General features: G+C 40.3%; 2 protein-coding genes and 1 pseudogene across 2 annotated transcripts; all 3 read right to left on the bottom strand.

Moving 5' to 3' along the window:
* Positions 1–5126: 5126 nt before the first annotated feature.
* Positions 5127–6778, bottom strand: LOC115677441 (UPF0481 protein At3g47200-like). Its single transcript, XM_030600609.2, has 2 exons — positions 6217–6778; positions 5127–6068 (listed from the first exon to the last, which is right to left on the bottom strand). Exons 1-2 carry the CDS (start codon positions 6670–6672, stop codon positions 5232–5234), a joined length of 1293 nt encoding a protein of 430 aa, XP_030456469.2. The 5' UTR covers positions 6673–6778; the 3' UTR covers positions 5127–5231.
* Positions 6779–14095: 7317 nt separating this feature from the next.
* Positions 14096–15558, bottom strand: LOC115677448 (UPF0481 protein At3g47200-like). The gene is made up of 2 exons (XM_030600616.2): positions 15056–15558; positions 14096–14943 (listed from the first exon to the last, which is right to left on the bottom strand). The coding sequence occupies exons 1-2, from the start codon at positions 15545–15547 to the stop codon at positions 14101–14103; spliced, it is 1335 nt and encodes a 444-aa protein (XP_030456476.2). The 5' UTR covers positions 15548–15558; the 3' UTR covers positions 14096–14100.
* Positions 15559–18246: 2688 nt separating this feature from the next.
* LOC115677440 (UPF0481 protein At3g47200-like) lies at positions 18247–19700 on the bottom strand (annotated as a pseudogene).
* Between the last annotated feature and the right edge of the window lie 1176 nt (positions 19701–20876).

Below are 20876 nucleotides of genomic sequence, written 5' to 3'. Positions count from 1 at the left end.
TTACGATGCAAGATCGTTCATTGTAAAACACGAATTTGAATCGTGATTGGCTTCGACTTATAATATTATATTTTACGGGAAAAAGCAAACATGTTTCAGTCATTGGTATTGTCTTGTCTCCAGCACATTGCCAGCACCATTTCCACTGAATTTCTCATTGGTATTGTCGTGGTCACGTCTCATCCCCGCAGTCAACGTGCGATTACACCGATAACTCTTTCTCGTACTATAATTCTTAGAATATGCACTTCACTATTTGTGGTCATAATATAGTGTACAACATTTGCCGGATATGAAAAGTTCTCCTAAATTAAATTTAGCTTCATGAAACATCGGATGGAGAGCCAAATACGGTTCAGTTTCTTAATCATACATTAAAAAAAAAAATATGAGACCCCGATTATTCAAAGTCTTAGACCACCAGTTAGATCAACCGATAGGCCACGAAAAAATTGTTAAAAAATACTTATCGTACGATTGCCCTTTCAATCCTAAATTTTTCATTTTGGTTAATCCTAAATCTTTGTTCAAAACTTCAATATAGTCTATCCGATCAATTTAGATTGGAAATCACTAACGTGGTGACACAATCAGTGTCGACCATTCGACGTTGCACAGTTGGCAATCTGACGTGTCCGACATTACTATATTTTTCTTTTTCTTTTCTGTTCTTTTCTTTTTCGTTTTCTTCACTGTTCATCTACCTTGAAAAGGGCCACCGAGATTCACTGAGGTCTCAGCGATGGCCGATGAGGGCATGCAAGCTCTCACTAGCCTTTGTAGAGGGCCTACTACGCCGGCCAATGGGCAAGGGCCTTTGGGAAAATTGCCCAAAAAGTCCTAAACATATTACACTTTTGCCAATTCAGTCATAAAATTTTCAAGTTTGCCAATTGAATCCTAAATATTTTTGCTTCTTGCCAATTGAGTTGTTCCAGCTAAGTTTGGTCGGAAATCGCTAACGTGGACGTTGGGCGGTCTACATGGCGTTGACGTAGACAATTTTTAATAATATATTTAATACTTTTTGAATTTTTTATTTTATTTCCTTTTTCTCTTTTTTTCTTTTTTTTTCTCCCCTCCTTCATCCATCGGTCACCAGACGTCAGCCAGTGGCCAAAGAGGAAGGCCGGCGAGGTCAACCTCGCCCAACCATGGCGAAGGTGAGCCTAACCATTTCTGGGGAGGGCAAGCCTTGCTATGGCTGGGTGAAGTCGGCCTCGCCGTTGCTGGGGAGGCCCTTGCCAGTGGTCGGTAGGGGCGAGGCTTGCCTGAGGCCAGTGAGGTCGACCTCGTCAGCCCTCCCCCCTCTGGCCAGTTGCCGATGCCCTACGATCGGCCGAAGAAGGAAGAAGGGGAGGAAAAGAAAAAAGAAAAAAAGGAAAAGGAAAAAGAATAGAAAATAAAAAATAAAAAATCGAAAAATTTTAAAATATTATTAAAATTGTCCACATTAGCACCACGTAGACCGGCTGGCGTCCACGTCAGCACTTTCCGGCCAAAATTGGCCATATGGACTCAATTGGAAAGAAGTGAAAAGGTTGATGACTCAATTGGCAAACTTGAAAGGTTTCGGACTGAATTGACAAAAGTCTTCTTACTTATTGCACGGTTGCCCTTTCAATCCTAAGTTTTTCATTTTGGCCAATTCAATCCTAAATCTTTGTGTAAAACTCTAATATAGTCTACCCGATCAATTAGATCATAAATTACTAACGTGATGGCACAGTCAGTGTCGACCATCCAACGTTGCTCAGCTGGCAATCTAACATGTTCGACATTACTCAAAACGACGTCATTTTTTAGAAATTACATATTTTTCTTTTTCTTTTCTTTTCTTTTCTTTTTGTTTTCATTTTCCACACTGTTCATCTACCTCGAAAACGACCGCCGAGATTCGCCACTGGGGTCTCAGCGATGGTCAATGAGGGCATGCGGGCTCTCACCAACCTTTGTAGAGGGCCTGCTATGCCGGCCACTGGGCAAGGACCTTTATGACCAATTGAATTTGGGTTACCACTTAAAATTTTATTTTTTAAGTTACCAAATGTTTCTTATCTTTACAACTTTCATTACCTTTCTTAATTATGCCCTATAATTACCAACTCTTATATGGAATTACTAACTTTAATTTAAATGATTTATCGGTTCTGATTGAGTTATCAACTAGTTCTATGTTACCAACTCTCATTTGTGTTAGTTATGTTTGTTTGTTTGTTTTTTAAATTTGACAACTTTTTTATGGGATTACTTAATCATAATTAAACTTAATTGGTAAGTCATCAAATAAAGGTTAGTAATTCACATAACAGTTGGTAAATTAGGGTGTTGCTAAGAACGTTAAATAAAAGCTAATAAATAGCAAGCGAAGTTTCTTTGTTTAAGATAAGAAAAGTTAGCGATTTAAAAGAAAAAATAAAATAAACACTGGTAATAACCAAAATAAGAGTTAGTAATGTAAAATTAGTTTGTAACTTAATTGGAGAAGAGTCGATATTCACTCAATTAATGTCGGCAAAATATAAAAAGAGTTGGTAAATTTAACTAGTTGGCAAGTAAGGCAAATAAAAGTCAATAACTCAACAGAAAATTTGGAAAAATAAGAAAAAAAAAATCAAAAAGCATACCAAATAACTCAAATAAGACTTGACAAACAAAAACTGCTAAGCAACCTAATGAGAGAAAAGCCAGTAAGTCACAAAATAATAGCTGATAAATTTGTATAAGAGTTGATAAATTTGAGGAGTTTATAAGAGCGATAAATAAAATTTAGTAAATGATAATTAAAGTTGATATATTAAAAAAATATCAATAAGTATCTCAAATTAAGAGTTGTAATCCAAACTAGTTGGAATTTAATTGGAGAAAAGTTGGCAAGTCACTCAATTAAAGATTGAAAAACTCATATAAGAGTCGGTGAATTTAAGTAGTCGGTAAGAAAGATAAATAAAAATTAGTAAAGATAGAAAAAATAATAATTTTTAAAAGTAAAAATTGCCCAAAAGTACCAAACTTATTGTATGGGCACCAATTCAGTCATTAATTTTCAATTTGGCCAATGTAGTCTTAAACCTTTTGACGATTATCCAATGTAATCCATCCGACCTATTTATGCAAAAATTGTTGACGTGATGGTCCAAGCAGTATTGACCGTCTTACGCGCACGGTTGGCAACTAATATGTCTAGGTCAACATCATTTTGTAATTTTTTTTAAAATTTTAAATTTTCTCTTTTTTCCATTTTCTTCACTTTCTTTTTTCTTTTATTTTTTTGTGAGATTTTGTGGAAGTACTGCCGACTCTAAAAATTTAAGTTATTAGATAAATGCATGACTTAATATTTAATTATTCTAACACTCCCCCTCACGCGTAGGCTAGACTTTGGCCTTAGCCTAAAGCTTGGAAATATGCAATTTGGGAGGCAAATAGAGGTCTATAAGATTTGAACTTAGGACCTTCTCCTCTGATACCATGTGAGAATTTGTGAGATCACTGCTAGCTGTTCTAAAAGCTTAAACTATTATATGAAAGCTGATTTAATATTTAATTATTCTAAAACTTTTCGACACCACTATTCATCTTCCTCGCTGACCCCACCCTCTCCAGCCACACCTTCATAAGCCATAGGCGAGGGTCGCAACCCTCGCTAGCCACACCTTGGCTGGCCTAGGCGAGGAAATCGAGTCCGTCGAAGTGAATCGTCGAGCTTACCAATCTTTTGTTTGGCTTCAAACAATTAGGCTAGGAAAATCAGTCTTGTCTTCGAGCTCGTGTCATGGTCTCCACTTGCGAGACAACCGAGCACTTACATTTTCATTTTGTTTTGACATTTTTTTCTTTTTGTCTCTGATTTTTTTTTAGCTTTTTGACTGGTGCTTCTCTGGTTCTGTGTTATGTCACTGTTATGGGAGAAACGATGTTAGATTAATTAAATATTAAACCACGTCTTCATCTAAAAGCTTAAGCTATTAGAACAGTTGGTGATAGTCCCATAAAATTTCACATGGTATCGGAGTTAGAGGTCTTGAGTTCGAATCTTTCCAAGCCCCATTTGCCTCCCTAATTAAATATGTACACGTTTAGTACTAGGCAAAACGACCAGACTAAGCGTGAAGGGGAGTATTAGATTAATTAAATATTAAACCATGCATTATCTAATGGCTTAAACTTTTAGAATAGTTGGCGGTGGTCCTACAAAATCTCACAAACGAGAATGACGAAATAGACACAAGGTTGAATGGGAATGAAGAAGAGCTCTTCATCTCAAAATGGAAAACGAAACGGCGAGGACTTGCAGGCACACTAGCGACACAACGCAAAACTAGATCTGGGCTAGGGTCGCGGCCCTCGCTTGGCCGGCGAGGCCGTGGAGGCTTGTAGGCCCTAGTGACACCTGTCAATCCTTTTGTTGGAATATGAATAGTGAGGAAAATGAAAAAGAAAGAAAAGAATAAGAGAAAAAAGTTATAGAATTTTTATGAAAAACACCGTCGGTTTGAGTGGTGTCGGACATGTTAGATCATTGGCTGTGCCACGTAGGACGACTAGTGCTGACTAGACCACCACATCAGCAATATTTGGCCTAAATTGATTGGATGTACTGCATTGGAATTTCGCCTAAAGATTTAGCACTAAATTGGCCAAATTGGAAAGTTTAAGACAGAATCGGCGACCATACAATGGGTTTATGACTTTTTGAACCATCTTCCCATTTTTAAACTGTATAAAAGGGGTTAGTAATTTCACAAAAGTGTTGGTAAGTCACCAATAATTTACCGGAAAATCGGTCACTTTTTTTACCAATAATTTTTTCACATTTACCAACTATTTCAGAAATTTTACCTTATAGAAAAAATGTCTAGATTTTTTTTGGAACAGCAGTAAAATAGTCCACAACAATAAATCAATAAAGCAGTTGTTGCCATTCTGTTCCCTGGTCTCCGCAATTACTTGCAAGAAGAGAGCGGGAGCATTTAGTCAAATTGCAGAAACTACTTAGGAAAGCATTCGATCTGTGGTAGATTAATTCAACGACTATTCGATAAACAAAGTCCACCGCTTTGGAGGACAAAAAATCAACAAAAATTAAGCGGAATTGGCGTAATGGTTCACAACAATGGATGCAATTGCATGAGCAATACATCGATATTGAATTAGTATAAAAAGAATGATCGAGTGTGTTACAATATAAGGTTAGAATGTGAATCGTAGAATTTAAAATATTATTACAACTATCTGAATGGTATGATTAATGACAAGATATTTTCAAAACGGGAGAGCAGAAAAATGCACTTGCTCTGCCAAGATTTGCAGAAATTGTTGATGTCCTCAATTTGCTCGGCTATGAAGCAGTCGCTCATGTCGTTCATATCAAACGCGAGCTCCTTCGTGAGGCTATTGATGAGGTCCACCACCTCTTCGTCTTCGTCCACCGATTGGTATATGATCCCTGCGTCTTGCAAGATCTCCTTGTCTTTCAGGTCTTCAATGATACTGTTGAGGAAGATCGCATAACAGGTGATATACGGCAGGGCGAATGCGTTGCACTGCTCGTAAGCAAGCAAGTTCCTCAGGAGCGCCCCCGTCCACTCGTCGATGAAGAGGGTGGGTATCTTGAGCTCCCGATTCGCAAACTCTATGTTGAGGAGGTTACCAGGGTTGTCCTTGAACCGGATGCCCGCTCTCCGTAGCCTCTTCGCCTCGTGGACCCACAACTTCCCTGGGAAATTCTCTTGCCTGTTCCATCGAGCGCCTCGTTCGATTCGCAAAGGGCGAATGTTGGAAGGAATGAAGCTCGAGTGGAATAGGGCGAGGAGATGGTGATGCTCGCCCTTGTCGTCCAACTTTATGTCGGTGTATTGTCCCTTCTGCGGACTCAGAGGCTCCATGAATAGCAGGGCAAGCTTGTTTAGAGGCGTTGCGTTCTGGTCGAACGTCGTGAGGTTGAAGATCTCTTGCAACACGAACATTGGCAATTGGTTCTCGAGCATGAGAAGATCTCTAGTGATGTTGGGTAGCATCCATCTGGTTGCAAATATCGGCTCTTCCACAAATTGTCCCTCTTCGTCCTAATCTCAACCAAAACACATACAAAAGAATACATTTATATGAAGCATGTGCAAGAACACTAATTGCAGTGAAGGCAAATCAAATCGATCACAGGACACATCTATGAATCCTAGATCTTGGAATTAGTTTGAGTAGTTAATCATGTACCTGATTGCTCTCATGGGAAAGCCTCATGAGTTCCACAATGAAGCAACCATCAAGAACCATCATCTCGACAAACTCGTCGGTGCTAATGTCGTCAAATTCCTCTGAGTAACACCTCCTCGCATCGGGCTCCAATTTCATCATCGCCGTCTTGATGCCCACATCACGATCTTCGTAAGCCATCCGTGTCATGAGTCGCTCGTAGAACCTCACCTTCTGCGCTTCCATGGCTCTCAAGGCAGGCCGGTTCCAATGGAACGGGCCGATTGAGACGACCCTTGGGTTGTACGCCTTCTCATCGACCTGACGGATATGTGCTGGAACCCTAAAGATCGACCACTGAGAAATGAAACGGCGGGGCTCATCGTCGGCCGTGTCGCCGGGATAATCTACGGCGACCACCGTCATGTCCCTGTCCGCCTCTTCTTGCTTTCTTGGAGATTTGCGCTTCTTGCCCATCAGGGAGACTCGCTCTTCAGTCTTCAAGACTCTTAAATAGGTTATACTCTTTCAGGTCCAAGATTCGCCGGGAACGATCTCTCCTTTCTATACAGGAAAACAAGCAGCACTCACGTGGTCGTGTGAAGGCTTTTGAGGGCCAGACAGGACAAGGTTGAACAGTTCAATTACGTTTGGAATATCTGGTCAGAAAAAGGAAACATAAAGGAATTAGGGTTTAGAATATTGGACTCTGCCGTCGAGTCCTTCTTTTCATTTTGGTTGTTTTAAAATTATAATTTTCAGGTTCGTGCTGGACAGAATCTCCTCCAGATTCCAACCAAAAGCACTTTGGTTAAAGAAAGTGACATGTTCAAGGAACCCTATTGGCTTGTCTCCTGTAGTTTACTGAATGCGATTGAGAGATTACAGCACATGCCAGTCAATTACGTTTTTTTTTTTATCCTGACAAACAAGAAATCTGGGGGAGGCACTCGAAGTTTCGGACCGGTTAAGACGCGAGTCGCCGGGTGGTTGCTCAAACATGAGATTGTTTGCATTACTTGGTAAGATTGAAGAATTGTTCTTGAATCAATAAAGCCATGGAAGAGGTAGAGATCATCATCCTCATCATCATCGCCGTAAGCGTCACAAAGTATTGGACCTTAAGTTCTCACAACTAAAGATTCAAGAAGAGGTCAGGGAAGCTGATTCCACGCCATCTCTCCATGCAATCCCAACATGATAACGCGTAACATGATCGTTTCATGGTCAAAAGTGACGGGAATTCCAAGTAAATTGATAACTACCGAATATCTCTGTGCTACTGAAGACTTAATCATTTGCATAATCAAGCCGATTTCAACTTATAACCCCTTTTTTCTTTACTTTAATCAGGCTTAGACATTGTAACTATGCTCAATGCAAATTCAAGTCTGTATACCTAATTTTTCTCGAACAACTCTTGCATACAATGAGATAGGACACCACTGTCAGATGATTATGTGTCTCATCTTTTCCTCAGTGTGAAACGAGATTAAATTAATGGTCGCATCACTGCAAAAGATCATATCCCCCAGTCTAATCATCGGGAAACAAAATCAAAAAATTCGAGCCTTTAATAATCTTGGTGGGATAATCCTTTGTCGCTATTAGCAAAAAGCCAGCACATTAGTCCTAATTCTTTTCATTAATTATTCGTGGCGTGCCCACCTGGGGATTCAATATTCCCTGACCAGGTCCACGTCCGAAAATCCTAATCAAATGTTGGTTGCACATGTCATTTTTTAGAACTTTTTTTATCCCTGGGCCAGGTCCGGCACATTTTTAGTCTTTTTTTCCAGGCCCATCCTCGAAATTCGTAAACCGAAAACAATTTTCTTGTCGACATATTGATTTTTATTTTTGTATTCTTAACTTGAATCTTGCGATGCACGTACTTTGGCATTTCTTAGTCTTGACTATATAAAACTTTCATGACACATACATACCGGCACTTCGACACGCCATTTTTATTTATGAATTTTTAAAAATTTCAATAATATCTTAAAATTTGACTTGAAAGCGAAAAATACCTTTTGCATATGCTTAAGTTTAAGCACACAAGTAAATAGGCGTGTTTGTTTTGCGATAAACTTTTTAATGGAGGAAAATCTTTTTAGTGAAAATGATTTTAAAAGAAAATGACTAGTTTTCAGTTGTTTGGTAGTGTAACTGAAAGTTTGACGGAAAATATTTTTCAATGTTAATTAAAATGTCAAGTTATCTCATATATATTACCGATATGTAAAGTATAAATTTTAATTTTTTAATATTAGAATAATGCAACATAAAAAAGACAGCAGAAAAATAGAATATATAAATAATTAATAAGCTTAATCTCAATGCTCATAAAACTTCGCCTGAGAATGGTTCTCCATTCTGCATGAGCTGCGTGTGGAGAAGAGCTCGAGAAAACGATTTCTTCTTTTTCGAATGGAGAAATCATTGATCTCAATTTTAGCTACGGTTCTTTTTCTTGACCATAAAATTTCTTACAGTTGAATGTCCACTTTGAGCAAACCAAATGCATGAAAGTTTGAAAAATCATTTCATATAGATCATTTTCATATAAAGTAACACCTTGTTAATATCAAAGTTTCACTAAATTTCAGTCTTGTTTTCAGCTAGGCGGATTTGAGCACTTATTCAGGCCGGCAAGCTTGGGCCTGGCAAGAGCTCCAGAAGTCGGGCACAGATGGCCCGGCCCAAGCCCTAGCCCGAGCCCGACCAGACACTCAGGTCTACTCTGGCGCACCAGCATCAGGGAAGGGGACTTGGTGTGAATTGATCGTCAGGAAGGCATCTTTTTATATGTTAGATTGTAGTATTGACCAAACAAAGATGCAAAACTGTTGACTTGTTGATAAAAGAGTTATCATATGGTCACTTAGACTGTGAATGATAACCATTCCGTTTCTCTATTTTTCTATTTTTCTGTTCCTGGAAACAGGTTTGGAACAGAAATCCGTTTGGCAACGCAATTTCATTTTCCAATTTCTGGAATAAATTTTGATTTCAGAAATAGGTTTTGAACAGAAATAAGAAGTCTACTTTTCTATTTCTGGAACAAAAATGAAAAATAAAAATTCTTCTCATCACTCGTCCTCGTTACTAGCCGGTTGCCCACCCGCCACTCACCTGCCGTCCGCCAGCCGCCATGGGCCATCGCCTGCCTCCCGCCGCCGCCCGCCTCCCACCGCCACCTCCCACCATCTGCTGGCCATCGTCCCCCGCCGTCAACCGCCATGGGCTGCCGACCACCTCCCGTCGCCGCCCACTTGACATTCGCCGCCTCCCGCCATCCGTCGGCCGTTGTACCCCGCCGCCGACCGCCTTGGGCCACCGCTCGCCTCCTGCCACCGCCCTGCTCTCACCGCCGCCCGCCTCCGGCCATCCGTCTACCATCATCCCCCATCGCCGACTGCCGTGGGCCGCCGCCTGCCCGCCTCCCGCTGCTGACCACCACCTCTCGCTGCCACCCTCCTCCTGCCGCCCTCCTCTCGCCGCCACCCGCCGGCCGCCTCTTGCCGCTATCCTCCGCATTGGCCACGCTTCCGTACGCCACCTCCTCCTGTCATCCGCCGGTCGCCCAAGAGAGAAATTTTATACCATTATCAAACAGATTTTTGTTTCGAGAACAGAAATCTTATGTTGTTATCAAACGCGTATTTTTGCTTAGAAACTCATCCGTGGAAATCTATTTCTAGCCATAAATTGATTTCTGAAACAAAATGGTTGTCATCCGCACCCTTAGTAACACCTCAGCACTGCAAGGCCATGGCCTCAATTTGGTTTCACTGATCCTTCGGCAACAAGGCGGATGTCGTCTCGATATTGCCTTTAATTTGTGTGTCTCTGACTTCAGCTGAAGCGTACAACCTGTAGACTCCAATTTCTTTAGTAGTGTAGTCTAATACTAGAGTTCACGATGTTAGTTCAATGCTTTTCTCCTTTTTCCAGCGAACTACTCTGAGCACCTTTCCCCCTTTGCATAATGCAGTTAGTGGATGAAAAGATCTCTTAAACTAGGTTACTTTTACAATAATTGTCGTGGGGTGTTGTTAAAGTTTCTCTGAAATCTTCTTAGTTTGGCTTGGTCCACACATCCATTGGTGATTATCTGAGGGCTGATGTATCTGCAGGGACTAACAATGGAAACAAAGCCCAAGAGTTCATGAATGCGGAAAAGCTTGTACCAGATGAGACGGTGACGGCTGTATGGACAACTTTACCATCTCGCATTACAATATATCTTTTCGTGGTTTTGAAAGTTCAAGCAGATTGGAAAGTTACTGTTTTCGCAGATGGTCACAACAAGATTATCGCTTCCAGATGCTAAACAAAAAGGGTGGGTTCTTGACGGGTATCCACGGAGTTATGCTCAAGCCAAAAGCCTCGATGATAGGTTCTTTGATTTCCCAAATCTTCGTGGCCTGGAACTCTATGCTTGAGGTTGAGGTTGAGGTTGAGGTTGAGATTGATCCAGTTGTTGTTGGAGCATTTGCCTCTTCCGCCGCATCCCCCTCTTTTGAGTCCAAGTAAACATGCCCCCTGGTGTACCACCTACATCGATCCATCATCCTTCTGGAGAATTATAAGGTACTTTGTATGTTCATCGACTTGAAAACCCTGGAACTTCATCTGCTTGGAAGTTATCATCTGACTCACCCCATCCCGTCGGCACAATATCCTTTATATCAGCACCGAAACCAGGAGGAGGCATATACTTCACAAAATAGTCAAATTTTTCACTATGCTGTCCAAGTGTCCGTACACTAGGGTCACCCTCCTCGTATCGTTGTTTTGTTTGAGAGTTTTCTTCCGCATTGGTAATCTCTTTGGAAAGTCGATTCGATTAAACACACTTGACCGATGAGCTGCACCCATAAGTACCTGATCATAAGTAACTCTTCTGCCTTAGCCTAGCCGAAAGTTCACTTTCATTTTACTTTTAGCCGATTCGTAGTCCTCTCTGTCGATATCCTGTTGGCATCGTGGACATAGATTCCTTTGAGGCGGTTTTACTTCCATTTTTCCTTTTTCTTTTTCATTGGCAAACTTGATTTTTCCTTGCCAAAATTTGTTTCCCTGAAAATAATATAGATCACCTTGTTATGGCTTCGTGAATGGTACCACTATAATACCTTTTGTTTACTAAATCTTATTTATTTGGGATGATTTGGCCTTCGGTCAGTTTTATAAGGCAGTCTTTCAGAAGCAAGTTGAAGGTTTCATCCAACTTAATGATGTCGAATGAGTAAACTTGGGCGCCTTTAGCCCAAATCATAATTGTTTCTTTTACCCTAGCAAGCCTCAATGCTAGACAAACGTAAGGCTCGTCGAGCATCTTTTTGCTACAGCCACTTCCATGTTTTCATTGGAGTTAGAGTCATTTTCTGATTCCCAATTGTCGATTAAGGCCACATTTTGTTTGAACTTTCTATGTGGCTTCTTATCTCTTTCTTTAAGTAACTGCTTGTAAGGAGAGACTTTTGTCGCAACTTGAAACAAATGGACATAGATCTAGCCTTCGAATCTACGTCTAATGTTGAATTTCAAACCATTAAAGGCAAAATTCATAAATTCTTTTTCTGAGAGTAAAGTTAGGCATATATTTTTGTCTTCTTAAATCAAACAATAAACTGATCGACTAACTCATTATTATATTGATAGATGCTAGCCAAGTCAGCGATCGACAACTTGGGTATAGTTTTACAAAACTGAGAATGGAATTATCTTTTCATCTCTACCCAATTATGCACCAAGTTTGGTGGTAAATTGGTGTACCGGGTAATTGTAATTTTGATAAAGATAAGAGAGATAGTCTTAGTCTTAAAAACTCATTTTTACTTGCTTCACCACATTGAACCACAAATCCACCAACATGTTCTACACCATTAAAAATGGCTATGTCAGGGATCTTAAAGCCTTTGTAAAAAAGCTGGTTATCGACCCATCCAGGATAAGGTTTTCTGTATGTGGGTCTCATAACTTCCCTATCTAATACCTATCATCACATGATCTCTTTAGCAATGGGAATATAATTGAACATTTGGTTGGACATTATACCCCCTAGGCAGCAAGACTAGTCTTGTCGGATTATCTATATTGATGTTAATTGGTAAGTTAGGTCTAGCATGGATGTTTGCATTTCAATTGGTAATTTGGTGGTTTCAAAACCACTATTGTCCTAATGTTTTCAACTTCTGGCATTTGACCAGTCTGGTTAGCCAAATTGTTGTTACTTATTTGATTATTTTGACCGACATCATTTCAATTGTTTTGACCTTGATTTGAAGACTTGAACCTTTGCAAAATTCTTATTGACCCGTATAGTTATTTAAAGGACTAGAAAGATAACCTGGTACTACGGAATTCCCTTGCAATAGTTGGTTGGAAGACCCTGGCTTGAACAGAGCATTGTTCATAGCATTGAAAACCATCGTCTTGATTACATATGACATATGACTCACGTTGTAATTAGCCAATTCATTCTATGGTTCTTCAAATAACATCCTTAAGGTCAACATCATAGTAGAATTCGGTGTCATTTCCCTTAATTGCTCTTCGGTAACGTTCCTGGGAAGATCACCTCGTTCGTGTCATCCTTCTTTTACAACTCTTCCTGTGGGTGATGATTCAAACTGGGCAACGACATCATTTTCAGTTTGTGATACTGGATTGTTGTTGTCAGCAACATTATTTCCCTCTAGTTGACTTTTGGTTCTCGTAATGAAAGTTTCCTCATATCAATAAACAAGAGTCCCATCAGGCGTGGCAAAAAGATATTTTGCTGAAAAGCATCGACGAAATACCTTCCGAAATATGGATCGATGTGAAACAACCAAGGTCTTAAAATGGTCATTTGTTGATTTTTTTACATGTAACATAAACGACGAGAAAATTAAAGGTAGTGATAGGGAACAATTGTTGCCAACCATGTAAAGGGTATTGAAATTAAAGATAAACCGGAAGTAAAATTAAATAATTGATGTTCATTGATCGATTGGAGATCCCATCTACAAATGGAATTCAAGCATTTATACCTACTATCAACTATTAACAATGATTACAAAGAAATTAAATATATCTTATGTGACTCCCACAATTTAGCAATTCCTATCTATAAGTGGTTTTTCAGAAATAAACGACTCCATTACTTCGGCAGTCGTGTCTTCTCCACTCCTTCATAATTGCCACCTATCAATTGCCCCCTAACTCCTCACTTCCACTACTTGACGGTTATTTCATTTCTACTTTAGTGATTGTCGACTAATAGCACTCAACACTTAGTGATTCTTCGCCTCCAACGCTTCTTTCCCGGCTTCTGTCAACCAAGTCGACAATTGGAAACTTGGTCAATTTTTCGTGTCAACATCATGATTAAGCTGGTTTTAACTTATAATCCATTCTTTACTGTTGCTAGGTTTTAACATCGTAACTATGCTCAATGCAAATTAATAGAAAAAGACTATAATCAACTCCAAGTCCCTAGATACCGCTACAGTACTGCTATAACTGGTGTCAGAAGCCTCAACAAGTAATTAGCGCTCTCAAGTCAGCAAAAACAATGTCTCGAGATAATTAACTTTGAGTACGAGACTTGGAAGTTATATATTGCTTTACTTCCTTGCAAATAAAGCCTGGTACGACTCAATGGGAAAAGAGCAGAAACTTGAGAGATTCATGCAGATCACAGATCACAAGCTTTTCCATTTGCAGCCAAATTTGAGTAATCTCTCAAACATGATGTGCTTAAACAATATCCCCTTACCAATTAGTGCATGAGTATTGAATTAGTACATAGAATGAGTATCTCAGAACACATAGGAAGGGATACATGGAAGGTTATGATCATGCCTATTATTTTGTGTTCCAAGGATGGCTAGGAAAATGGTGGGTATACAATTATTTGAATGAAGGGAATATAAATGATAATCCGATACTGATGAAATCGATGTTGGAGACGTGATAGATGCATTTACTCATCCAAGATCTGCAGAAGGCGTTGATGTCTTCGATTTGCTGTACTATGTAGCAGTCATTCATGTCGTGCAAATCGAACACAAGCTCCTTGGTGAGGCTATTAACAAGGTTCACCACTTCTTCGTCCACGGCCTTGGACTGTATTATGATCCCCGCATCTTGAAGGATCTCGATGTCTTCTGGCGCGTTGATGATGCTGTTGAGGAAGATTGCATAGCAGGTGAAATACGGCGCAGCGAAGGCATTGCACTGTTCGTAAGCCAGCAAGTTCCGGAACAAAGGTCCCGTGGAGTCGTCGATGAATAGGGTTGGGATTCGGAGCTCCCTGTTCTCGAATTCTATGTTGAGGAGGTTACCGGGATTGCTTTTGAACTTAATGCCGGATCTCCGAAGTGTTCTTGCTTCTTCCAGCCAAAACTTCCCCGGTAAATTTTCCTGTCTGTTCCATCTCACGCCTCGGAACCTTAGAGAAGGACGGTAGTCACACGGGAGGAAACTAGAGTGAAATAGAGCGAGGAGATGATGATGCGTCCCTTGGTCTTGCAACTTTATCTCAGTGTATTCGCCCTTTTGGGGTCGTAGAGGCTCGAAGAATAGGAGCGCGAGCTTGTTTAGTGGGGTCTCTTTCTCACCGAAGGTGGTGAGCTTGTATATTTCTTGCAACACAAAAAAGGGCAATTGGTTCTCGAGCATTAGCAGATCTCTAGTGATGTTGGGAAGCATCCATCTCGTTGCGAATATAGGTTCTTCCAAATGTTCACCGTACTAATTTCCAAACAGACAAATGGACAAACACAAGAAAGCATTAGCAATCGATTTGAATCCGAGCGAGGAAAAATTCGCGTTAGATGGTATCCGGATGGGAATTTATAAGTACCTCATTACTCTTATGATACAACCGCATGAGCTCGACTATGAAGCACCCGTCGAGAAGCATCATCTGGACAAATTCCTCGCTGCTGACATCGTCGAACTCCTCTGAATAACATCTCCTTGCCCTGCCTTCCAACTTCTTGATCGCAGTCTGGAGACCCACATCACGTTCCTCGCCAACAATCTGCTTCATAAGTCGCTCGTACAGCCTCAGCTTCTGAGTTTCCATCGCCCTCAACTCTGGCCGGTCCCGATGGAACGGACCGATCGCGACGACCCGAGGGTTGTACGCCTTCTTGTCTACCTCACGAATGTGCTCCGGAACCCGAAAGATCGACCACTGCTTGCTGAATCCGTAGGAATCCCTGGTGGCCGTCATCTCTTCACTCGCTCTCGGCTTTCCCTGCAATTTGCGCTTCTTGTTTTTCATGATCTCCAAGATACTATGAAGGGTCATTTCTCCCTTGTAGATTAACAATGAAAGAGTATTTCCCATATGTACAGGAACACAAGCAGTCAGGTGGAATAAGGATTGAACATTACAGGTTTAGATAGAGCGGAAGTTTAAATAGTTCACGTTAGGGTTCAAAATTTACATTTTGGCCTTCAAGTTAGGGTCCAGAATTTACATTTTGGCCTTCAAGTTTCAATATTTTATGCATTCATGCGTGATAGTACCTTCCTCAGATGCAAAACTAAGCAGCATCTAGGAAGAGTCTGACATGGTCCCATGAATTATATTTGTCTGGAGGCAAAGCATCTTGTAGAATATTTTGCAGATATATCTGACAGATTACTGTTAACCATAACTAATTGTGAGTGCGTACATATATATGCTGAAAGTGAAATAGCAAAGAAACAAAGCTAAAGAAGAAAGAAGAAAAAGACGCAACACATATGCAAAAGCTAATGGTAAAGAGAGAGAATTATTTCCATATCATTTCTTTTGTCTACTGATACCATATCAAAGATTTTTGGTATGTATTATTAGGAGAAATTAACATGTGTCTAATTAATCGAAATGCCAAAAAAATCTATAAAATCATTTCGTTAACTATAGTCATATACACATGTCGACCTCCTATGTGTCTATGCAAAAACTTCTTTCCATCTTCTTGGAAGAGAAATATGCTTCCCGGCTAAGGAAACGATCATTGGCTGACCTAATAAAATGATATCCATCTTGATAGTGATACCTGCAAGTAAAGTAAAGTATATACATGATTTCATACTCCCCCTCGGAATTGACCAATTACATCAAACCCTGAGACTTAATAAGCAACCTAACTTTGACCAAGAATTCTTTCAAAATGTCGAATGTGCCAAAAACAAGGAAGTTCTAACTTATAACCCACAACTTCCTCTCAAATTACTGGTCCATAAAAGCTCCTAATCTATTGTTTTCCGGTCTCTTAGATTAGTGAAGAGTTACTTGATGAAACTTATGAAATTTCAGTAGCTTCTGATTCTACAATATACGACACGTCGTGGCATATCAGAAAAAGAGGGCTGAGACCGTGTTTCTTCGTGCGTGTACCAATCTTGAACATCTTTAAGTTAATGAGGATTTGCTTTTTTACAAAAAAACAAACCACGATGTGTGTGTGTGTGTTAAGTCTATTGAGCTATATATTCTTCTATGTATGGTACAGAATCTTGTTAAAATTAAGAGGGAAAGTAACCACATCAGTTATCTTGATGAAAATTGTTGGATCTTCATCTATGGAGTGTCTAAAGAGAATGATTTTCTAATTGGGTTGCGTCCCCCATGAGATCGAGCTGGTCAGCAAGCACAAAGGCATGATGTGTCGAGCATGACCAGGGTCATCAAGTGTGAAACCAGATTAGATTATTGATTAACTTTTGATTATTTCGATGCAAGATCATGTTATATAGCACGATCTTGAATCTTTATCCTCTGTTTTTTTCAGTTTTATATTTCGAACGGAAGAAAAAGCAAAGCATGTTTCAGTCCTTCGGGTGTCTTGTCTCCAGAACATTTGCCAGCACAGTCTCCACTGAAGTTTCCATTATTATTGTCGTGTTCCCGTCTCCACCCACGCAGTCAACCAGCCATAGACCAATAAATCTGTCCCGTACTATAATTCTTAGAATGGTTGCTTTTGCTCTTTTAATAGATTCACTTATTGTTCACATTACATCCTTGTATAAAAACTTTACCTAAGTTTAATTTAGTTTCATGAAACATCAGCTGGGGAGCCAAATATTGTTCAGTTTCTGGACCAAAGAAAGAATTACAGGTCTGCATATTAAATCAAGATTATGACAATGTAAAGCATAGAGCTAGCTACGCATGAAGATAATCACACAACGTCAATGGTAATTTTGATAGGGATATTAATTTTATACCGTCCAAAGCTATACAAGTAGCTCTTATTCACACAAAAAATGCATATTTTCGTCCTTATATATTACAGCTATGTCTTCCATCCGCAGAAGTAAGGATAGTTCTTGAACATATCTTTTCGTTGTTTTGAAAGACTATTTGATGAAAAAAGGATAAGCATAGCGAAAAAAGACAGGTGAATATTTTTTTCCAAGCAATTTGCTAGTAATTCACCAACACTTTTATGAAATTAATCAAAGATAAATAAAATATGATAATGTGTATGCTCTCAAAAAGGGTTAGGAATTTCATAAAAATGTCGGCCAATAAAGTATCGGACGATAAAAAAAAAGTATCGGAAGATCCGGGGACAAGTAACTTGTTTTATTAATAGCTTTTCATACTTATCAACTCTTTCAGGAATTTATCACAATGGCAGAAAACATTCATTTTTTTTTCTTTTGGAACGACGGTAGAATCGTCCATAATAATAAATCGATAATGCAGCACTTGCCATTGTCTCATCCGGAAAAAAAAAGCACTTATTTGTTATTACTTGCAATATGAGATCGGGAGTATTTAGTCAAAATGCAAAAACTGTTAAGAAGAGCAATCTATTTGTGGTAAATTAATTCAATGACTATCAGATGGACAAAGTCAATCGGTTTGATGTCTCGGTTTCTTGAACTAAGGAATCGATTTGATCATCAGAATGATCTTGATTGCATCACCACAATGGATGCAATTGCATGAGCAATACATTGACAGATGAATTTGTACAAAAAAGAATGATCGAGTATGTTGCGGAATGATTTCAAATGTGAAGAGGCCCTCTCTTCCAATTACAGCTATCTGAATGGCAAAATGAATGACAAGATATTGCCCATTTCAAAACGGGAGAGCTGAAAAATGCACTTGCTCAGCCAAGATTTGCAGAAACTGTTGATGTCCTCAATTTGCTGGGCTATGAAGCATTCGCTCATGTCGTGCATATCAAACACGAGCTCCTTGGAGAGGCTATTGATGAGGTCCACCACCCCTTCGTCTTCGCCCACCGATTGGTATATAATCCCTGCGTCTTGCAAGATCTCCATGTCCTCCAGGTCTTCGATGATACTGTTGAGGAAGATCGCATAACACGTGATATATGGCGGGGCGAACGAGTTGCACTGCTCGTAAGCCAGCAAGTTCCTCAGGAGCGGCCCCGTCCACTCGTCGATGAAGAGGGTGGGGATCTTGAGCTCCCGATTCGCAAACTCTATGTTGAGGAGGTTGCCGGGGTTGTACGTTAACCGGATGCCGGCTCTCCGTAGCCTCTTCGCCTCATGGACCCACAACTTCCCTGGTAAATTCTCTTGCCTGTTCCATCGAGCGCCTCGTTCAATTCGAAAGGGGCGAACGTCGGAGGGAATGAAGCTTGAGTGGAATAGCGCGAGGAGATGGTGATGCTCGCCCTTGTCGTTCAAGCTTATGTTGGTGTATTGTCCCTTCTGCGGCCTCAGAGGCTCCAAGAATAGGAGGGCAAGCTTGTTTAGAAGCATCGCGTTCTGGTCGAACGTCGTGAGGTTGAAGAACTCTTGCAACACGAACATCGGCAATTGGTTCTCGAGCATGAGAAGATCTCTGGTGATGTTGGGTAGCATCCATCTTGTTGCAAATATTGGCTCTTCCACAAATTGTCCCTCTTCGTCCTAATCTCAAACAAAACACAAACACATACAAAAGAATACATTTATATGAAGCATGCGCAAGATCACTGATTGTAGTGAAAGGAAATTAAAGCGATCGCTTGTCTCAGCTATTAATCGTAGATCCTGGAATTAGCACTGGGGGTTAACTGTGTACCTGATTGCTCTCATGGTACAACCTCATGAGTTCCACAATGAAACAACCATCAAGAACCATCATCTCGACAAACTCGTCGGTGTTAATATCGTCAAACTCCTCCATGTAACACCTCCTAGCGCCGGGCTCCAATTTCCTCATCGCCATTTTGATGCCAACACCGCGATCTTTGTAAGCCATTCGCGTCATGAGGCGCTCGTAGAACCTTACCTTCTGAGCTTCCATGGCTCTCAAACCGGGCCGGTTCCGATGGAATGGGCCGATCGAGACGACCCTAGGGTTGTACGCCTTCTCGTCAACCTGACGAATGTGCGCAGGAACCCTAAAGATCGACCTCTGAGGGCTGAAAGGGCGGGGCTCCTGATTGACCATGTTACCGGGGAAATCTTCGGCAACCACCGTCATGTCCGCTGTCTTTATCGTCTAGCTTTCTTGGAGATTTGCGCTTCTTGCCCATCTGGGAGACTTGCTCTTCTTTTTTCATGACTCTTAAATAGGTCATAGTCTTTCAAGGTTCATGCTAGACAGGATCTCCCCCAGATGCAAACAAAAAAACACTTAGGTAAAGTGACATGTTGAAGGAATTATATTGGCTTGTATCATATAGTCTACTTAATATGATTGAGAGATTAGCGCAGAGCTTCGATTCAATATGATAATCGGCTGATTCAGTATTATTTCTGGACTGGTTAAGATGCGAGTCGCCGGGTGGGTTGTGCAAACATGCGATTGTCTGCGTTACTTGGTAATGTCGAACAATTGTTCTTGAAACCCTCAGCCATAGAAGAAGTAGACATCATGATCATCACCATAAACGTCACTATTGGACCTTAAGTGCTAAATGGTAGATTCGAGAAGAGACGTCGAAGCTGATCTCACGCGATCTTTTAATGCAATCCGGACACGACAATAGCTAATCAAGCTATTGCAGCGCGTCTCTCATTATTTATCCTCTTGCAAGAAGTTTCTAAGGCAAAGCATTGGGAGTACGTATCTCATCACTTTGGCATCTTTCATTGACGGTCTTTTGTTCGATTCTGCATAAGTTTTTGAGAGAAATCTCAAGGCAAAACCGAAGTTACTAGAAAATTGGACGATCGTTTCATGGTTTAAAGTGAGGAATTTGAAGATAATCGATAACGAACAAATATCTTCGGGGTGTAACAAATTTGTCTAATTGCATGATTGAGCTGATTTCAACTTCTAATCCTTCAATACTGTCATTAGGTTTGAAACGTGGAAACCATGCTCAATAAGAATCAAATCTATGTATCAAATTTTCCGGTGGAACTCCTGCATGCAATGAGGTAGGACGCGAGAGTCAAGTGTGAAACCAGATTAAATTAATGATTGCATCACTGTAAGAGATCATATTATAGTGGGATCATGATATCGACCATGATCATCGGGAATCAAATCAAAGCTTTCATCATCTAATTAGGTTGGATAACCCTTTGACGTGATCAGCACAGAGCCCGCACATTAGTCCTAATTCTTTTCATTAAATTATTTGTGGCGTGCCTATCTGGGGATTCAATAGTCCCTGACCAATTCCACGTTCGAAACCCTAGTCAAACATTGGTAGCACATGTGATAATACTTGGGTCAGACCAAAAAAGAAAAAAAAGGCAAT

Source organism: Syzygium oleosum, unplaced genomic scaffold (assembly GCF_021117445.2).
Source record: "Syzygium oleosum isolate NSW1041296 unplaced genomic scaffold, Sole_v2.1 Sole_v2.21, whole genome shotgun sequence".
Taxonomy (NCBI): domain Eukaryota; kingdom Viridiplantae; phylum Streptophyta; class Magnoliopsida; order Myrtales; family Myrtaceae; genus Syzygium; species Syzygium oleosum.
Note: the sequence above shows the minus strand (reverse complement) of the source record. Positions and strands in the feature narration are given on the sequence as shown.